General features: G+C 35.6%; 2 protein-coding genes and 1 long non-coding RNA gene across 23 annotated transcripts in view; 1 reads left to right on the top strand and 2 right to left on the bottom strand.

Moving 5' to 3' along the window:
* The window catches only part of LOC149499604 (uncharacterized), a 137,721-nt gene that overhangs the window by 112,983 nt on the left and 6,487 nt on the right, over positions 1 to 18,251 (bottom strand). The gene's annotated exons all lie outside the window — the stretch shown is intronic.
* The window catches only part of LOC114242756 (uncharacterized), a 35,610-nt gene that overhangs the window by 12,532 nt on the left and 4,827 nt on the right, over positions 1 to 18,251 (bottom strand). For 18 of the 20 annotated variants that reach the window (XM_089740028.1, XM_089740033.1, XM_089740042.1 and 15 more), the window contains exons 1-3: positions 680 to 904; positions 509 to 543; positions 346 to 416 (exon numbers count right to left, since the gene is read on the bottom strand). In XM_089740028.1, the coding sequence (XP_089596154.1) occupies positions 346 to 416; positions 509 to 543; positions 680 to 767 (194 nt within the window). In that variant the 5' untranslated portion in view covers positions 768 to 904. Of the gene's footprint in view, positions 1 to 345; positions 417 to 508; positions 544 to 679; positions 905 to 18,251 lie in introns of those variants that run through there. The other 2 variants (XM_089740045.1, XM_089740046.1) reach the window with 2 other exon arrangements.
* Positions 2,496 to 18,251, top strand: part of LOC114242755 (uncharacterized) — a 34,106-nt gene continuing 18,350 nt past the window's right edge. Inside the window, exons 1-4 of one of the 2 annotated variants that reach the window (XM_028174021.2) lie at positions 2,497 to 2,946; positions 3,702 to 3,898; positions 4,448 to 4,486; positions 12,217 to 12,327. In XM_028174021.2, the coding sequence (XP_028029822.2) occupies positions 3,787 to 3,898; positions 4,448 to 4,486; positions 12,217 to 12,327 (262 nt within the window). In that variant the 5' untranslated portion in view covers positions 2,497 to 2,946; positions 3,702 to 3,786. Of the gene's footprint in view, positions 2,947 to 3,701; positions 3,899 to 4,447; positions 4,487 to 12,216; positions 12,328 to 18,251 lie in introns of both variants that reach the window. The other variant, XM_028174023.2, reaches the window with a different exon arrangement.

Here is an 18,251-nt window from a genome sequence, read left to right as displayed (position 1 = left end):
GGGAGCCCCTGGTCTAGAGAGACCATGTCAGCGTCACCGGGCTGGTAGGTGAGCTCATGGGGCTCAAACCTGACGATGTTGCTAACACGAATCCTAGCAAGAGCCGTGCTTCACCGTGCTTCGAATCTACCTCCGGATCGGAAACGCGACCCACTGAGAAGATCCGGCGAGAAACTCAGTGGGCTGTGTCTGTGTGTTAATTTACTCGCCGAGCAGAATTCACTAGAGGTGGGTAGCGGCATTTATGTTGTTGCTGTCTACGGGCTCCAGTAGCCGATTAACACAAAGTGGGTCGTGAGTTCGCTTTTTTTTAACATTTAAGCAATAAAAACAGAGAATACACACCTGTCACACCCACAGATTTTATGACACTCTAACGTACCATCGTCTCCTTGATTGTTGACAATTGACGGAAGCTAGAATTCAATAGAATAGTGTTAATTTATACAAGTCCTGTCGTTGAAAAGTTAATTTTTAAACATGACGAAAAGTTTTTCATTAAACGTACCGTTGTTTCCGTTAAGCTTACAGATGATTCAGTACCTAGAATTAAATAATGCTAATTTTAAAAGGTAGGTGGCTGCATTTTAATTAATTGCATAGATATTATAGTGACCTCACTCACAATATATAAGTTCTTTGGATGCAAAACTAAAAAAATATGCCAACATAAACTTACCAGAGGTAACTGGGCTTAATAGTGTTCCAGCAAATAAAAATATCAAAAACATTGATTCTTTACTTTCAATTTGTGATAAGAAACTCATTTTGTACTAAAGTGAATGAAAACGTTGATGGGTAACAAATAAATCTATTTTATACTATGTAGTTAAATAAGTACTATACTTTTGTAAATGATATATGTAAAATAATTTTAGATGTTTAATAACGCAAGTTCTAGGAGTGACCGACTGTATAATCTGAACGTCTTTACCGAGGATTCCAAAATAGATGACCTCGATGCGAAAATTGGTAGATATATACTACGAGATACTGTCGTATTTCACGGTGTATCCTGAATAAATTAAATATATTTCAGCAACCAAAAAGAATTAAATTTGTTTGTAACAACATTAAAAGCGGTTTCCTTGTCGTATAGACATAATTAAAATGTTCAATAAAATTTTCAATTTTAAAACATAATGGAGTGTTAGTGAGAAACTTTATTAATATCACTAAATAAGAGCTAAGCTATACGAAAAGGAATTTGTACGGATGCAAGAAAATGTAGATTTAATTTAGCGTAGACTTGTATAAAGACGTACTCAACAAATGTTCACGATTGACTTCCACGGTGAAGGAATAATATCGTGTTATAAAAATTAAACCCGCAAAATTATAATTTGCGTAATTACTGGTGGTAGGACCTCTTGTGAGTCCGCGCGGGTGGGTACCACCACCCTGCGAATTTCTGTCGTGAAGCAGTAAGTAATGCGTTTCGGTTTGAAGGGTGGGCCAGCCGTTGTAACTATACTTGAGACCTTAGAACTTGTATCTCAAGGTGGGTGGCGCATTTACGTTGTGGATGTCTATGGGCTCCAGTAACCACCTAACACCAGGTAGGATGTGAGCTCGTCCAGCCATCTAAGCAATAACAAAAAAAAAGTATTTCTTTCTATAGCACAGATGGTTGCCTCGGGGTTAAAAAGCAAAAGCTTTTACATTATTTTAGTATAATAAAATATAAAAAATAATTGTATTACATACAAACCATCCCATAATTACTTTATGGCCGGAACACAGTGTCAAGATTTGTGAATTATTTTATTTTGTTAATTTTTCGTTTCTACGGTTTTATAATGATGGCATATAAACTATTTAGCTCTGTGAAAGTGCACAAGTGAGGGAAATAAAGAGAAAATCACTGAACGAAGTGATACGGAACGTGATCTATAGGTCACTGAAAAATTTTGCGAATTGTCTGGAATTCCCAAAATTTTAGAGGTTATTTCATTACATTTCATCCCTCAAATTATTTCTATATTTTTCATTTGTTTCATTAAACTTTTCACACAAAAGACAGCCTTTGTGAAAAAGATTTCGCTGTACAGGCTATGTTCACCTGGATTATCAAATAGATTAATAAAGGAAATTAGTTTACTGATTTACGTTCTGTTAGATCTACAAATTGACAAATACTCTATGGATCAGAGAATTACACAAGCAACTCTTTCCCTCGAAAAATGCACACATTATTATAATCACAATTTTTATAATCGGAAAAACAGTATAACTATTCATATCAGCATATCAGTAGAGTTCAGTAGATGTAATGATTAAATAGAATAACATGACAAGCCATTCTCAGCAATTATATTGTTAAAGAGTCACTGCAATTACAATTTTTTTTATGAAGCTGTCAGCTTAGCGTAGTATTTCTAAATTAACTCTCTGACCATGTTGATTTTTTTCTACTATTTTGGCTGTATAGTTTTGTTTCCTATGCCTAACCGAAACCAGACGAGGCGAAAAAAACTCTCTGGATTCAAGTTTGTTCACAAAATCAAAAAACCAGTTTGCCTACCGTTTGCGTTAGTGATGATTGTGGATTTAGAATCAATTACGAGAATATTTTATTTCAAATTTTTTGGAAAACGTTTATTTTATTTCTAAACTTAGTATATTTTATTTGCCAATCAAAAATTTACATGCTAAACTAAGTTAGGTTTCTTTTAATAATAATTAAAAATAAACTAAACTAACAAAATATTTCATTTCGAAAGTTTGTCTCGATGGTGACTAGGGACTGATAGAGGTGTTTCTCACGATTCAATATTTAGGATCGTGTTCAGTGTTACTTAAAAAGTGATAAAAGATTTCACCAAAAATATATAGTGGTAATAATTAGTAAGTTTGCTATTTAAAAACAACAGTGGAAATTAATACGTAGCCTTTGCACAGTTCAGTGATCACCGTGTGACTTTGCGGCGAGATCGTCAAGCAAACGTGAGTAAAAGCTGCGTTAGAATAACTGTTGATTTTTTTCCATGTTTAAAACTGTAAGATTACTTTAAAGCTAATTGTTATTGCAAAATTTTAAACTCCAATAAGAATTTGTTTGACAGCGATTTGAACACATAAGTACGTGATTTGTCAATTGTTTTGATTTAGACTTCCTTTGTAGTTAACGTAGGTATGTACCTAAATATTATGTCAATAGATCTAAATCATACTACGTATTTTAAAAAATGCCATAGAACATAATGTTCATTTTGTATCATGTATATCTAATTATATCACATTGATTTTATACCAGAAGAGTTCACATGAAACTTACATTTTTTTAAATTTCATACCATAATTTTATTATCAGTAGTAATATTAATATGAATCAAAGCCAGCAATAACAAAACAATCTAAAAGTATTAAGTAATCTAAAATTAATTTGTTATACATTAGTAATTTTTTTTTAAATATTAGTTTATAAACATCAAGTTTACACCAGTTTCAATACCTGCCGTTCAATGCTTGTTGAATACTAGTGCATGATCTAATGGTAGTTAAGTAGTCATCAATGTTGACTACAAATGATATGAAATGAAATGAAATTATACTTAAGAATTCCTTAAATGATTGAGTGGTAATTAAAAAAATATGTGCCCTCTTAATGCAAACCGACGATAGCTTTAAAATATCGAAAACAGAACATTGAAGTGTATATCGGCTACTGAAATTTAATAGATACTATATTTTTTTTACAGATGCAAAGTTACTCAATCTGAAATACGATGAACCGATCCTGATGTTTTCTAGAGCATTTCATGAGGTTGGCTGAGTCATGCAGCCATGGCCAGTGGAAAGATACTGTATTCGATAGCGGTAGTTGTACTCGGCTTCATATGCTTTGTTGTCGGAGCTGTTGCTGTAGGACTACCTGCTTGGGGATATTTCTTTAGTTGTAAGTATTATTATTATTTCACTATGGATCAAAAATGATATGATTTATAGTGTGGCATGTATCGTTCAGTTAAGTGTCAACTTTAATTTAATAAATGTAGGTGGGCAAATAAACTCAGTCTACTTAGAATACAATGGTCAGTTGCTACTGGAATCCATAAGCCAATCTCAAAAACCAAAACATAAAATTTCAATGCATAAGACTGAATAAACCTTTAGTTGGATTTATTTAACGTATAATAAATTAATTCTATTAATTCACTACTTATTGTTATAATAATAATTAATTAAATGTAATGAATTAATTGATGTAGAATAATGTATCATGCACAACATCTGCATAATTATTTATATTGTGTGATAATGTGAAGAGGATGGTGTTCTTGTACTAAATGTACAAAATGAGATAATAGATTAAATTTAATATAAAAAATTAGTTAGTATTTAGTTGTAATAATTTATTCTATGAATAGATGCAGTATTAAATTGTAAATATCACTAATCGCTTTGGCACAGTATTAAAATTGTAGCAAAATACTAATTTTTTCAGATGATTCTGACCAACGATACTCTCCACAGTCTTATTTTTGTAAGTAAATGTTTGTTTACATTATTTATTTTATAGTATAAGTAGCATGAAAGCATCAAAACTATGTACTGCATAATTAACCAATATATCAACAACAATAAAGAATATGCAGTTGTTACTGCTCTATATTTCATTTAGCCATCTCTTTGAATAAAATGATAAAAGTATTTGTTTGGGCGTGTCACCGAAAAGTAAGACTGTTTACTTCAACTTTAATAATTACAAAAATTGACATTCAAATTAAAAAGAATTGCCTTTTATTTAGATTAATTTAGAACATGGTAATAATTTATCAAATAGTATGTCTGGCTAAATTTAGCATCTTCAACACTAACAACAAGACTGATAAGTAAAAAGAGCTTAAACTAGTTCCTAAGAGAACCTAAAAATAATCACTAATGCTATTAATCCTAGAAGTCAGTAAGCAACAAGCAATAAATAAATAAAAAAGAGTAATGTGATTCTAGCCTTTTCCAATTACTATCCCATCTCTACTTTCCGTCCGCATTAGTAGTATAGTATCAATAGCATAGTAACACTACCCTAATTTAAAATGCGTGCCTCCGTTCTATAATTTTATAAGAAGCATCGTTTCCCGAAAACAAATCATTCGAAAAAGTAGTGCCATCATGCTAAAAATTATAAATGTAATATAAGTATAATTGACATTATAATGTCAATAAGTGTTGAAATAAATTAATGTACGCCCTGTAATGGTATTGGAATTTAAGCGCTGCAAAAAGAAATAATCTAATAGACGCCATTAAACGTGATTAATATACAGAGAATCCTGACAGACTTAACTAACAGCAATTATTAAGGTCAGATTGCATTTTAATTGCTTATTGCTATAACTCGTATACTATTAAATATATTATGTAATGGCTGAATGCGTAATGTTTACGTTTGCCCGATACCTGTCCACTGCGCATACTACCTATGTTAAAAAATGTAGCACGCCCGCCAAACAGGTCGTTGACCTCACAGACCTTTGTCACAAAAGTTGTGGATGTGCCGGAGAGCGCGCTTATGGAGTTTTTAAGTTCATTCGAGACACATCGTGCGTTTAACCTCGTCAAAAACATTACTTTTTTACTTCGTTGCTAAATTACTTTTCATGCTGCACGACTGTACTTTACCGGATCGGTTAGTTATCTATTTTCTTGGAATTTGCATCACGTTATAGTCTATTTTTATTTAAAAATGTTGAATTTGTACGCTTTTTTTCTTTCGATTATGTGTTTTTTTTTTAAATTCAACAACATAATCTTAATGGTGAATCTGACCGACTTTTATGAGAGTAGGACCTTGGCTTTTTCGAACCACTGCTACCATAATTCATCATTCGTCCAAAGGCGCAATATCATTCTCAACTATTCTCAACTAAATTCCTAATTCTTGATCCTCCTTATCTTCCGAACAGTCATTTTAAACTCAAACCATCGAGCACCACCAAGGAACTTATAACCGATTCTAGCATTAACAATAGGACAGCAGTTTTATCAATGCAATTGGGACTTCAGTTATGAACGAATTTCCGTAATAAAAAAAATGTAGATTCATCTTTAAAGTTGGTGGCCTGAAGGTAGATGATCAGTATACAATTTTGTACACACTAGGATGTGCGTTCGTCTGTCAACCTTAGCCAATAAAAAATTATGTCAAAAATACTTTTACAATAAGACTTTACAAGAACAAAAGATAAGCTTATACTTGAAATAATAATAAAATCTACGCCCACAGTAATAACGGTACCTACATATTATAATGAGAAGTCAAAAAAACTTCGTGTCTCAGTAACAAACCTGTAAATATATATATCTTTATTAACATCAACAGGTTTTTTATAAACTCAAATAAAATCTAGAAATAAATGTATTCTAAAACTACTGGCAATTTTACAATTCATTCTCGTGTCTCTGTTTTTTTATTCATTTTGTAATGCGACGCTTCGAATACTTACAGTATTAACGGTCACGGAAGATTGGAGATAAAATGAATTTGTCAATGTTTTAATAAAAATAATGATCTCTAAAAACAGCTGACTAATAGTAGTTGTTCTCATGTTCCTTCCTAATTAACGAGATCACACCGTGAAACTGTCATTAGCTACAGCTCGTAAGTAATACCAGAAATATGCAATAATTTAATTTTTTTTATTGGTTAGATGGGTGGACGAGCTCACAGCCCACCTGGTGTTAAGTGGTTACTGGAGCCCATAGACATCCACAACGTAAATGCGCCACCCATCTTGAAATATAAGTTCTAAGTCTCAAGTATAGTTACAACGGCTGCCCCACCCTTCAAACCGAAACGCATTACTGCTTCACGGCAGAAATAGGCAGGGTGGTGGTACCCACCTGCGCGGACTCACAAGGAGTCACCAGTAATTTACATTTAAATGGCTCGAAATGTAAACGTCGATCAATTCGATGCCGACTGCTTCTAAATTTTGTGTTCGCAATATTAAAATCGTACGAGTCACAATAGATTAACTGTTGTTGAGGTCTGCCGGCCCGTATCTCCCATCGATGGTGAACATGGCGTAGCTTTTTTGACTAACAGACAATGATCTCGGAACTCGAACGATGTACATCCAAAAATGAATACCAACGGTTTTTTTGTTTAAAGACTTATTGTAACGCGTTCATGACACCGATGATAAATGTAGTGTTAATTCTCGTCAATAGTTAATTCTAGAAGCTACTTTATTTAATGTTTTTAAAAGTAGGACTTTCCCGATTAGGTGTATTTTTGAAATGTGTGTGGATAATCAGGATTTTCTATTTAAATTGATCACTAGTGCTCACGGCTTGGAATAAGTTCGTTCTGATTATTATTGATAGTATTTATTACTATTTTTAATTGCCCTTGTAGGTAGACGAGCATACGGCCCACATCATGAAGAGTGGTTACTATCACTCATGGATTGTTACGATTACTGATGTTAGGATATATGTACATAGTTCCTGAGATTATCGCGTTCAATAAAACAAACTCTTCAGCTTTATAATATTAGCACAGATATTGTTAACAGATGCGGTGCAGTCAAATTTACGCTTTGATCTATGGCCTCAGTGACCACTTAACACCGGGTCATCATAATACACGAAAATAATTAGCCACCGACTTAAGTTAATTTAGAGAGACAAATTACCGTTATAAAATTAATTAGACTTTAAGACAAAACGAATTTGTGAATGTTGATATTTTAAACAACATGTAATACTTACCGGTATTTTCCCTTTTAAACATTAATTCCAGAATCGTTCTTTAAAATCTAGGCTATCGGTTAACCAGGACCACTGTAACAATCGTTTTTATCGCGTCATTTTATAGCTTATTGTTGTGTGCCGTTTCTCAAACAGTTACGTTATGCTCGCTGCACCGGCTATGAACGCGTCACGAATGCTTCAAAAAATATACATTCGACAATCTAACTCGGTGTCTTCAATTACGCAAACGATTTCAGTTTCGTTGAAAACTCTGGTGTGTATTTTAAAATCGTGTAGCTACTAGCATCTTGCATGAGTAATTCGTTCATAACATATTTGAAGTAATTAAACAGGTGTTTCTTGAATTGGTACGTTGGATTTTGAATAAAAAATTACTTAGATGTTTCTTTTATGATTAGGCAACGTCGTTAATTTATATTCTTATTTTTTATCTTAGAAATTATGAATGATAATCGATAAAACGGAAGTTCGTCAATAAACCCGGAAAAAAATATACCAGCTACTGAACTGGTTTTGTCATTCCCTAGATATGCAACTGGTTTATTTAGGCTTTGGAAACGGTTCCCTTTGATATATCCATTGCTCACTGAATGAGACGGCCAGTGCATTCGTGTGTGATGTTAACAGGCCGAGATTCAAACCCGGAATGTTGGTATCAATTTTCTCGAGTATATAATCCCGCAATGTATTTCAATCAATTATATAGTACAACAATTGTGACGTCTAGCAAACCATTCAATAACTAGATTGGACGTGAGCGTGTTTATTCAAATACAGCAAATAATCTCTTGATCATCATATCAAATCTTTCATCTCGTCTTTGTATTCTTGAAAATGCTCATCTTAGCTACGGAAAATTAAAACAAATCGCTAAGGCCATGGCCCTACATAGCAGTGACATGATTGTTACCCATACTATATATTTTTCCCTTAGTTATTTGCTGGTAGCTTAAGGGGCTAATTCCAACTTCACGCGAATGTGTAGGTGAGCTCACGGGCCTGTAAGAATTAGCTAACAGAAGTCCTAGCAAGAGCAGTGGTTCGCAAAATCTACCATCGGATCAGAATAGTGACCCACTGAGAAGATCCGATGAGAAACTCAGTCGACTGCGTCTATGGGATACTTTATAGCATATGCGAACTGTCATAAGGGCACGATATCAATTGAAATCAGGAATGCTTTGTGCTGCTCTTTAACAAAATTCGAATGGAACGGCCCTTAGTCATATCTGTAAGGATCTGCGAAGTAATTTCAATCGTATGTTAATACACGAGTCGACAGTTGTGTGTATGAATGTCGGTCATGTTAAACTCAATTGACACGTGCCATCTGAGTCATTACATCGCTAATGATGTGCATATGCCGTTTCACGAGCTATTACATCGTGACCTTCCGTTAAATCACGTAATTACGCCCTCAAGAAATTTCCGCTTACGTCAATTAATACTCGACAATTGTTCGATTCGGTAAAGTTTTTCATAAAAAGACACCAATATATCGGAGTTTAAATTTAATAGAAGTTTTTATTTTGAACATTTAAAAAAGCGTACTACTGTTGTAACTTCAAGAGCTAGCTCCAACTTATTTATTGCATTAGTGGAAACGACCTCTGGACCAACTTGGTGTTAAGTTGTTAGCGGAGCCCATTCATTCGGATTGGAGGTATAAGTGTAAATTCCGCAGCCTTACCCTTCTAAGCGAAACATTAGACTGCTTCAAGACAGAACTACGCAGTATAGTTGTACCTACCCTTTCCCCTATATCTACAAATTATGGCAAAAACTTTCATAAATTTCGATATCTTGGAAATCTTGATTGTAATGCTTACTATCTTTGACATTACTCGAATATTTTGATAAAACGGTCAGAAAAAAATTAAGCTTTCATTTACTAGACCAAAAAATATAAATATTGAACATCAAAGATCTCAGTTAATTCTCACAAAAAACAATGTAATTTAAATAGACGACCCACCCACTAAATTACTTCCCTGCACTCTCGCCTAAGGCCCAACACCGACCGATACAGAAACCGGCCAAGGTAGGGGGCTATCCGCGGTAACACTACAACCAGACACGCAGCTCTCTCCAACGACGCTCGACCAACAGAGCGTCCAGGCCATAGTCGATATCTCTGCGTCGACTGTAACGGTACCGCAGTCTGTCAAGCCGACCCGGGGGGTGCCGCCCGAAATACCAAAATACCCCAGTGAACCATATCAGTCTGCCAGGTAGGAACTCCATACACCGCCAACCTGGTCACACTTTTACAACAGTGGAACTGCTGCTGGTTGCGCGTCGTGCGGCTTCTCTTCCTCAGTCGCCCCGTAACCTTCAACGGGGGAACGGACGTATCCTCCAGAGGCCGGAGGCGCCCGTTTCGTCGCTGCCGAGCATCGTAAGGTTGACGGATGGCAGCGACCGTCAGGTAAAAGTCAGTGGCCTAACCCACCAAATACTGACAAGTAAAATAAAATATAGGTTCGTAAGTTTCACAAACAACAATACGCAATTCGCAACACGGTACGAATTCAATTAGTACTCATGAAGGAAATCGTGGTTGCTTTGTATGTTCCTCTCTTAGAATGTCGCCGACCTTCATAACACGTTAAAAACCTTTGCAAATCGTGTGTGTCCTTTAACAGGGTTCACGACGGTGTTTTAGAAAGTACATATATCTGTCATTTATCTTTTATTGTTTGTAATGTGTTTGTTCCTATTAGAGTTTGAAGTAAATCGTCTGATGCGAATCCTTGGGTTCTGGTTATAAAGCTAGTTCGCGTTTCAACCTTGTCTATCAATTCAAGGTCCGATCTCCGCTGAGGCAATAAGCCCCGTTTACGAGATCGCGCATTAAAAATCTTGTGTCATCTTTCTATTATACTATATTATATAGGTACAAACATACTGTAGCTGCATCGAATAATGTTCTTAACTTCTACTGTTTAGGAATCTAAAATGCATTACAGAATCATTATGTAATAATTGACACATAGACTTCAGTTCACATTATCGTTTATTAAATAGCATAATGCCTTTGAAAATATGGATGGTTTATTCTAACAGTTTTTAGGATGGGGCAGTAGTTCTAAATAGTTTACGCGTGGCTTTCATTTTCATTAAGTGAATTTAATTTCAGTGAGTGGCATTCGTTAGAACTAAAAATACCAATCATCTAAAAAATATCTCGTATAATATATTTCGGTAATTGAAAATGAATAAAAATTACATGACATGAGGATTCAACCGTAAAAGACTAAGTATAATATACTTTCTGAAGTCAACAAATCTTTTCAAAACTTTAACATAAAAAATATGAATAATAATTCTTGAAGTATCAAATTTTTTTTATTATCAATAATAAATATCTATTTGTTTTATAACATCTTTCGTCTGCTAAACGTACACTATTCATTACGTACAATCGTGTACTTAAGAGGCCGCGGCGACAAAACTTGAAATTTTCAAGCGTGACAATAAACGTATTCATCAACGTCTTCGTGGAAATATTTGTAATTATTCAATTAAATTTGAAGGTATAATGCAATTATTAAATCACACAGATAAAAAAAAACCTATAATAAATGCGATACTTTCTCTATTTGTCCTTAATGCTGTGGTGTTTGTGGTGTGGTGGTGGTAGTGTTTAGTGACAATACATGTCTAACGTTTGTTATTTCTATTGCAAAACTATTTAAATCAGCCATCGATAATTAATACATATCACATGATCAAAGCTAAAGATAAACCAAGTGTTTATAATGAGACGTAAGTAATTGATAATGATTCGCGATTAAAACTACGTTTTACAATTTAATCTCGTCTCAGACATCCATGATCACAAGAACTTTAAAAACTGTAAACGTTAGTTTTAGCAAACGCTAGATTAAATCGAATTTAATCAAGCCAATCACAGTATCTTTTAAGAAAATATCAACACCATAATCCCTAAAACTAACACGCAATATCTCTTTTCCATGAATTAATTATTAAAATTTTGTAATTTATATTACAAAATTTTTATATGTTTTATAACAGAGAATTGGAGGATTTGGAACTTCCTTATTTAATTTGTTATATTTTATGGCATAGTTACAACATGGCGTCCCGTAATTGTGTTTTCAAGAAATTGCATTTTAGTGCCTTAACCTATATGGCATATGTATAATGAAGCCTTGCAGTTTTACTAGTGGACCGAACACAATCACCAACAGCCATATATAAGACTAGCTGTACCCGACTGCTTCGCTGGGCATTTAAAATTAACACTATTATTTCTCACCCCCTCAAAGACTCTCATCATTAACGCCCCCGCAACTGGTGTAGGAAGTCCAACTCTCATATAAATATTAGCCTATCCATTAAGTACATGTATTTTATACATGGATACCAAGTTTCAAGTCAATCGGATGCATGGTTCAGTAGTTATAACGGAACATCCGTAAAAACCAGTGTAGATTTATATATTAGTATAGATTTTTCTTTTGTCCACAGTGGAGAATCCAAACTTCGACCAAGGCTACTTCGGACCATGGCGTGTTTGCAAGAAGTTGCTCTACAACAGGGAGAAATGTGGGACGGACGTTTCGAAGTTCCGACCGTCAAGTGAGTACTTGGCATTTATTTACGGGCCGATCGTTCGAAAGTCACGATTTAGCTAAAGAAGATTACGAAGTCAAAAGAAATCGTAACGTCACGATAGTGATCCGAAATGCATTTGTGAATGTCGTTTTATTCTTTGTGTGAAAGTTAATAAGAACTGCTTATTTTTTTTGTTTCGAATATCGTGGAAGAAAAAGAGGGCTTTTGAATGAAATTCAGTACTACATTTCGCTGTCTATTAGGAACTTATTTACTTCATCGTGTTTCTCTGACATGTTTCAAGGCTATTAATTTCCCACCGTGAGCTCCCCACTTTGACCTATTTTCTGGTGGCTTTGTTTCGTGGAACGACGAACAACAGAGCCTAGTAATTTTTCCATAAATATAAAACTGATTCTGCGTTTATTATGTTTTAGAAAATCCTTCTGCAGAACTTATGAAGATTATTATTAAACGTTGATAAATGCTTACGAGAAATTTCATGTAATAGGATATTCGATCACAATATTAATTTCGCATTTCCGTGAAAATATTTCATTAAATAGCTCAACGTTTATCGACATTTTACGCAAAATAAGCTACTTAAGGCATAAATAAAATATTTTTGCAATTCGTACGCATAATAAAAAACACTTATGTTTAAAAACCGTTAATCTACTTTAAGTAACATTAACATAAACTTTAAACTTTACGAGTTTCACTATATTTTGTATAGAGTTAAGAGTATCATACGATTGAATGAAAAATGAAGTACTGCAAGAGATTCAAAAGAAACGAGAATAATTAAAGTGCTATAAGAATGAATATAGAACGGTATCAACTAGATATTAACATACCTACACATTCTAATTATTATAATTACTAGGGTTCGAAATTATTTTACACGGAAACCGTTGTTTGGGAATATAGGGAATTAAAATAATTGCAAGATTAAGCCGCGTCTATAATCAGGTGTATTACGTTTCTATGCCCCGTAAAATTATATATTCATAAAAACCACCGAACACTGCAGCCTTACACATCAAATTTCCTGGTAATTCAATACTTCGCCATAAGGGAGGGGTATCCGAAGTGAAGTTGATTGAAAAAAACAAGTTTAACAAAGTTGGAAACGACCGCGTTAATATTCATACAGTTAAACTTGAATTTACATTACGCTATTATTTAGACAACTGTCTTTCAACGAAATCGGATTTTAATTAACGTTCCGAGGTCCATACTTGTTGTTATACATTTTATTTATTTATTGCTTAGATGGATGGACGAGCTCACAGCCCACCTGCTGTTAAGTGGTTACTGGAGCCCATAGACATCTACAACGTAAATGCGCCACCCACCTTGAGACATAAGCTCTGCGGTCTAAAGTATAGTTGCAACGGCTGCCCCGCCCTTCGAACTGAAACGCATTGTTGATTCACGGCAGAAACAGGAGGGGTGGTGGTACCTACCCGTGCGAACTTCTTGTCCTACCACCAGTAAAAAATACCTACTAGTGATACACCGTATTGTGCGTCTAAACGGGTTGCTACTACGGTCCTGTCTATTTCCACATCAGAATCACACGTTTCGGTTTAAAGGTTGCGTTATAAAATCCGAATAATCCGGTAGCTCAATATGCTGTACAAATGTTTAAATATTCTGGCGTGAAACAGTAATGCGTTTCGATTTGAAGGGTGGGGCAGCCGTTGTAGCTATACTGAGACCTTAGAAGTTATACCTCCAGGTGTGTGGCGCATTTACGTTGTAGATGTCTGTGGGCCCCACTTAACACCACTTAACAACAGGTGAACTGTGAGCTCATCCAACCATCTAAGCAATAAAAAAATAAATACACGATCAAAAAACTTAGATCATTAAATTGCTGTTTTCAAATTACCTCAATTCAGAATGACGGTCGACAAAGTGTAAAAAGTCTTTTACAAAATCGTCCTAAATCTTTAGGTATCTCAATTATATCATTAACAGATATGATTTAAATAAAAACTATTACAATACAATTTGAAAAAGATGCTTTTAACAAAACAGATCTACATCTGTACAGTATTTTGTCTGCGATGTTTGATACGATCAATTAATATCACAATTGAAGCGTCTAATAGTCTCGTTTCTTTGCCAAGACTGTGCGCCCTTCATTCTATTTCAGTAAGTAGGTTTTATTTACAATACATTTTCAACCAAAGCTTTCACTATTTTATTGTCTAGTACATCGACTAGAACGAAAGCAACTCGTCGTTATATCTCGCAAAGTCAAAGACAGAATTCGAATTTGGACTAGTTAAAATTGTACATATTACGTACTCCTCAATTGACTATTCGATGACTGGACATTGATAATGTTGAACGACATACAACAAATTCGCATAACAACAGTTTGATTTAATAGAAAAAATAAAGTGCAGTTATTAAATAACTGTTTTATCTTGAGAACAGATGAAATCGATCGGAATCAGCTCATTTCTACTAACCTTCTCAGCACCGGTGATGTTTTCAAATCGCGATTAAGTCTAATTGTGGTAGGAACTCTTGTGAGTCCGCGCGGGTAGATACCACCACCCTGCCTATTTCGGCCGTGAAGCGGTAATGCGTTTCGGTATGACGGGTGGAGCAGCCGTTGTAACTATACTGAGATCTTAGAACTTATATCTCAAGGTGTGTGGCGCATTTACGTTGTAGATGTCTATGGGCTCCAGAAACCACTTAACACCAGGTGAGCTGTGAGCTTGTCCATCCATCTAAGCAATAAAAATAATTTCAGGCAAATTTGTTTTTACTTAACATGTATCGTACTTACGTAAGCTATACTGGTAATTCAATAATTAATCGTGTAAGTAAACACGTAGGCACACATTATTCAACAGCTCGCGAACAATATTAGCCTGTCCTCGGATATTCATTAGCGGTTAGAGAATTTGACGTTCAAAATATTATGTGCGTAATATGTTCGTCACGATAATCTCGTTTGCTTAAATTGAATACCCGTAGAGGGAAAGTATTTGATTATGGAATGCATGTAAATTTAAATATAAACAGTATTTGTAAAACTAATTTTATGTTTTACTATCGCGCTTTTATTGTTATTACATATATTGCTTCGAATATCGTCGTAGTCAAACCAAAATGTGCTATGTGCAATTTTTGAGATTTTTACTTTTTGATATTTTCGTATAGTTCACAGCCCTATCTACCGTATAAAAAAACTGTTATGTGTCTAGCTTTAATATTTATCTATAGCTTTCATTTGATATAGTTCTTAAAAATTCACCTTCATATAAAATTTTATACGAAAATGTTTTTACTCGTTAAATAAAAATAGAGTTTTTGCATATAACAGATTTTGGTTTGACAGCGACGATATGTCAATGACAATAAAACACAAGATTTTTTTCTGAGCGCTTTAAAAATGTATACTGACGATAGGCCAACGGTGAGCTTAATATTGAATCTCATAATAACTGAGTAGCTAGTGTGTGTACTCAGTCAGATAACGTAATGGACTGAGTCCTTAGTAGTCCAGTTAGGTAGTAGGCAACTTAACAATGCTCCTTCCATCTAACTAATGTGCCTAAACGCCTTCCTTCGCCATGAGTACAAAGAGTTTATCTGTGTTATACTGCTAGTTTATTGGACTATGCTTAAAGAGGCAATTGGCAGGTCGGAGAGATGATGATAAATATCGCAGAATAGACTGAATTGTCAATAAATCGTAGATGCAGAAACATACGTAGGCAATAATAGAAATGGACTGATTATTTAGTCAGAACCACGAGGAAGGTCTGGATGCGCGTTGTTCAAAACCGTAAGGCCGGTTACAGTGCTCCACCGACCGTCTGTGCGTACGTTCCGTCCTGACGGTACGCATTAACCGATCGTCAGTTTGCTTCATTCAGTGCTCTCCTGACCAACAATCTGACCAGATTGGTATAGTCGGTACACGAAATGGAAGCGTTTGCAAATAGTGTAATTGCTGCTTATTTTCGAAAACGTTTAAGTAACAAAAGACGTAGATATCACGTACATCCAATCGTCGTCCAAAGAGCATTGCAAGGGGAATTCACTACTTTATATTCATTATTGCGCGAAGATCAAAAAACAAAATTTAATTACTTGAGAATGTCGATTAAAAGTTTTGATAAATTATACTTCTTGCCAGGCCTTTAACTTGGCATCGCGTTCTTTATATAACACGTGGCCTTTGTCCCAGAGAGGTTCACGAAGATGAACTTCGGTGATTATGCGTTCGGTGTCGATATATTTGGCCATGTTCAATACGAAATCGCTTTTTTTGATGATGATACACACATCCGTACTGTCGGTCCACCCATCGGTGCAGCACAGAACGCGTTCATTTGTTTCCATAGCGCGTCGGTCGACCGACGGCACGCATGCGGACGCGCTAGACCGACGGTCCTCGTACGCAGTGCGTAGCAATATACGCGTGCGTACGGTCAGTCCAGCACTGTAATGATTTATGAATTTTCATATAAACGACAAGCGCGACTGACGTACGCACAGACGGTCGGTGGAGCACTGTAACCGGCCTAAGAATTGAAAAAACACGAAAGAAACCCACACTCAGCATTGGGTGGCTTAGGGGGGTTGATCGTTGTATTTGAGTCCAGCATCGTACACTCCATCTGCATTTACCCAGCAGGTTTCACTCTTCCAGCTTTTTTTTTTTTTTTTTTTCTACCTAAGCTGATGATAGCCTTGAGAGGCTATGTCAGCGTAACCCTAACTTTAGTAGGTGAGCTCACGGGGCTCAACCTGACGATGTTGCTAACACGAACCCTAGCAAGAGCCGTGCTTCGCAGAATCTACCACCGGATCGGAAACGCGACCCACTGAGAAGATCCGGCGAGAAACTCAGTGGGCTGTGTCTGAGAGTTAATTTACTCGTCGAGCCCTTCGTCGCAAGCGACGGGTTCGACGAGAACGGTGACCGGTGCTTGAAGTACCTAAAAGCACCGTTAGTGGATCGGGAGGATCCGAGATGACGTGTTTTGGGCGACGTCGACTGCTTTCCATTCTGTCCGCAGGATCGGGAATGTAGTTACCGGCGGCCACGATGAGAGGGTTCTCGTGTCGTGCCGCTTTATCGAAGTGGCGCATGGACGCCGACTGCAGATACTTACTGATGGACTCTAAGTCCAGGTCGTCATGGAGGTCGAGATTCCTGACGAACCACGGGGCTCCGACGGCTATCCTGCAAAAACGGGATTGAATGATTTGGAAGGATTTTAAGTGTATGCGGGCCGCGTGAGCGAACACTACACTTGCATAGGTCATGACGGGGCGTATGCAAGTTTTGTAGAGTGTCACCTTATTTCTAAGGGACATTTTACTTCGCCTACATATCATCGGGTAGAGACGTCCTAGAATGAAGGCGGCACGGTCGCGTACCGTCTTGATGTGGGACTTCCAGCATTATCGACAATTCCGTACAAAATGTAAATGAACGCTGAGTGATATTATCATAAAAATTTTATTATTACAAAAAAAAATTGAAAAATGTCTTAATTTACACTAAGACTATGCTTATGACTCACGTATTTAAATTGTTTACGGTCACAGCATGTTTTAAATCAAAGTCCTATCTATGCTAACTTTGATAAGGACTTCCTATTTCTCGGCAATGTTTATATAGTGAATGCTGAGACAACATAAAAAAAAAACGTTTTTTATTTACCTAAACTTAAAAGCTACCTTGGGAAAATGGCAGGTACTTTCTTAACAGTAATATTTAAAAAAAAATTATTTGGTCACAGTTGAGTCCAATAAGCCTTTCTATATTTCTATCCAGCTAGACTTCGCATAGATTACATTTAGGGGTCAAGTTTTCTCAGTTCATTGGTCGTAATCGTCAACTAATGTGTTGAGTAATTAGTTTTAGTGCCGTCTTAACTGTTTATTTGGAATGCAATTACGTA

This window comes from Bombyx mandarina, chromosome A1 (genome assembly GCF_030267445.1).
Source record: "Bombyx mandarina strain Sakado chromosome A1, ASM3026744v2".
NCBI lineage: Eukaryota > Metazoa > Arthropoda > Insecta > Lepidoptera > Bombycidae > Bombyx > Bombyx mandarina.
Note: the sequence above shows the minus strand (reverse complement) of the source record. Positions and strands in the feature narration are given on the sequence as shown.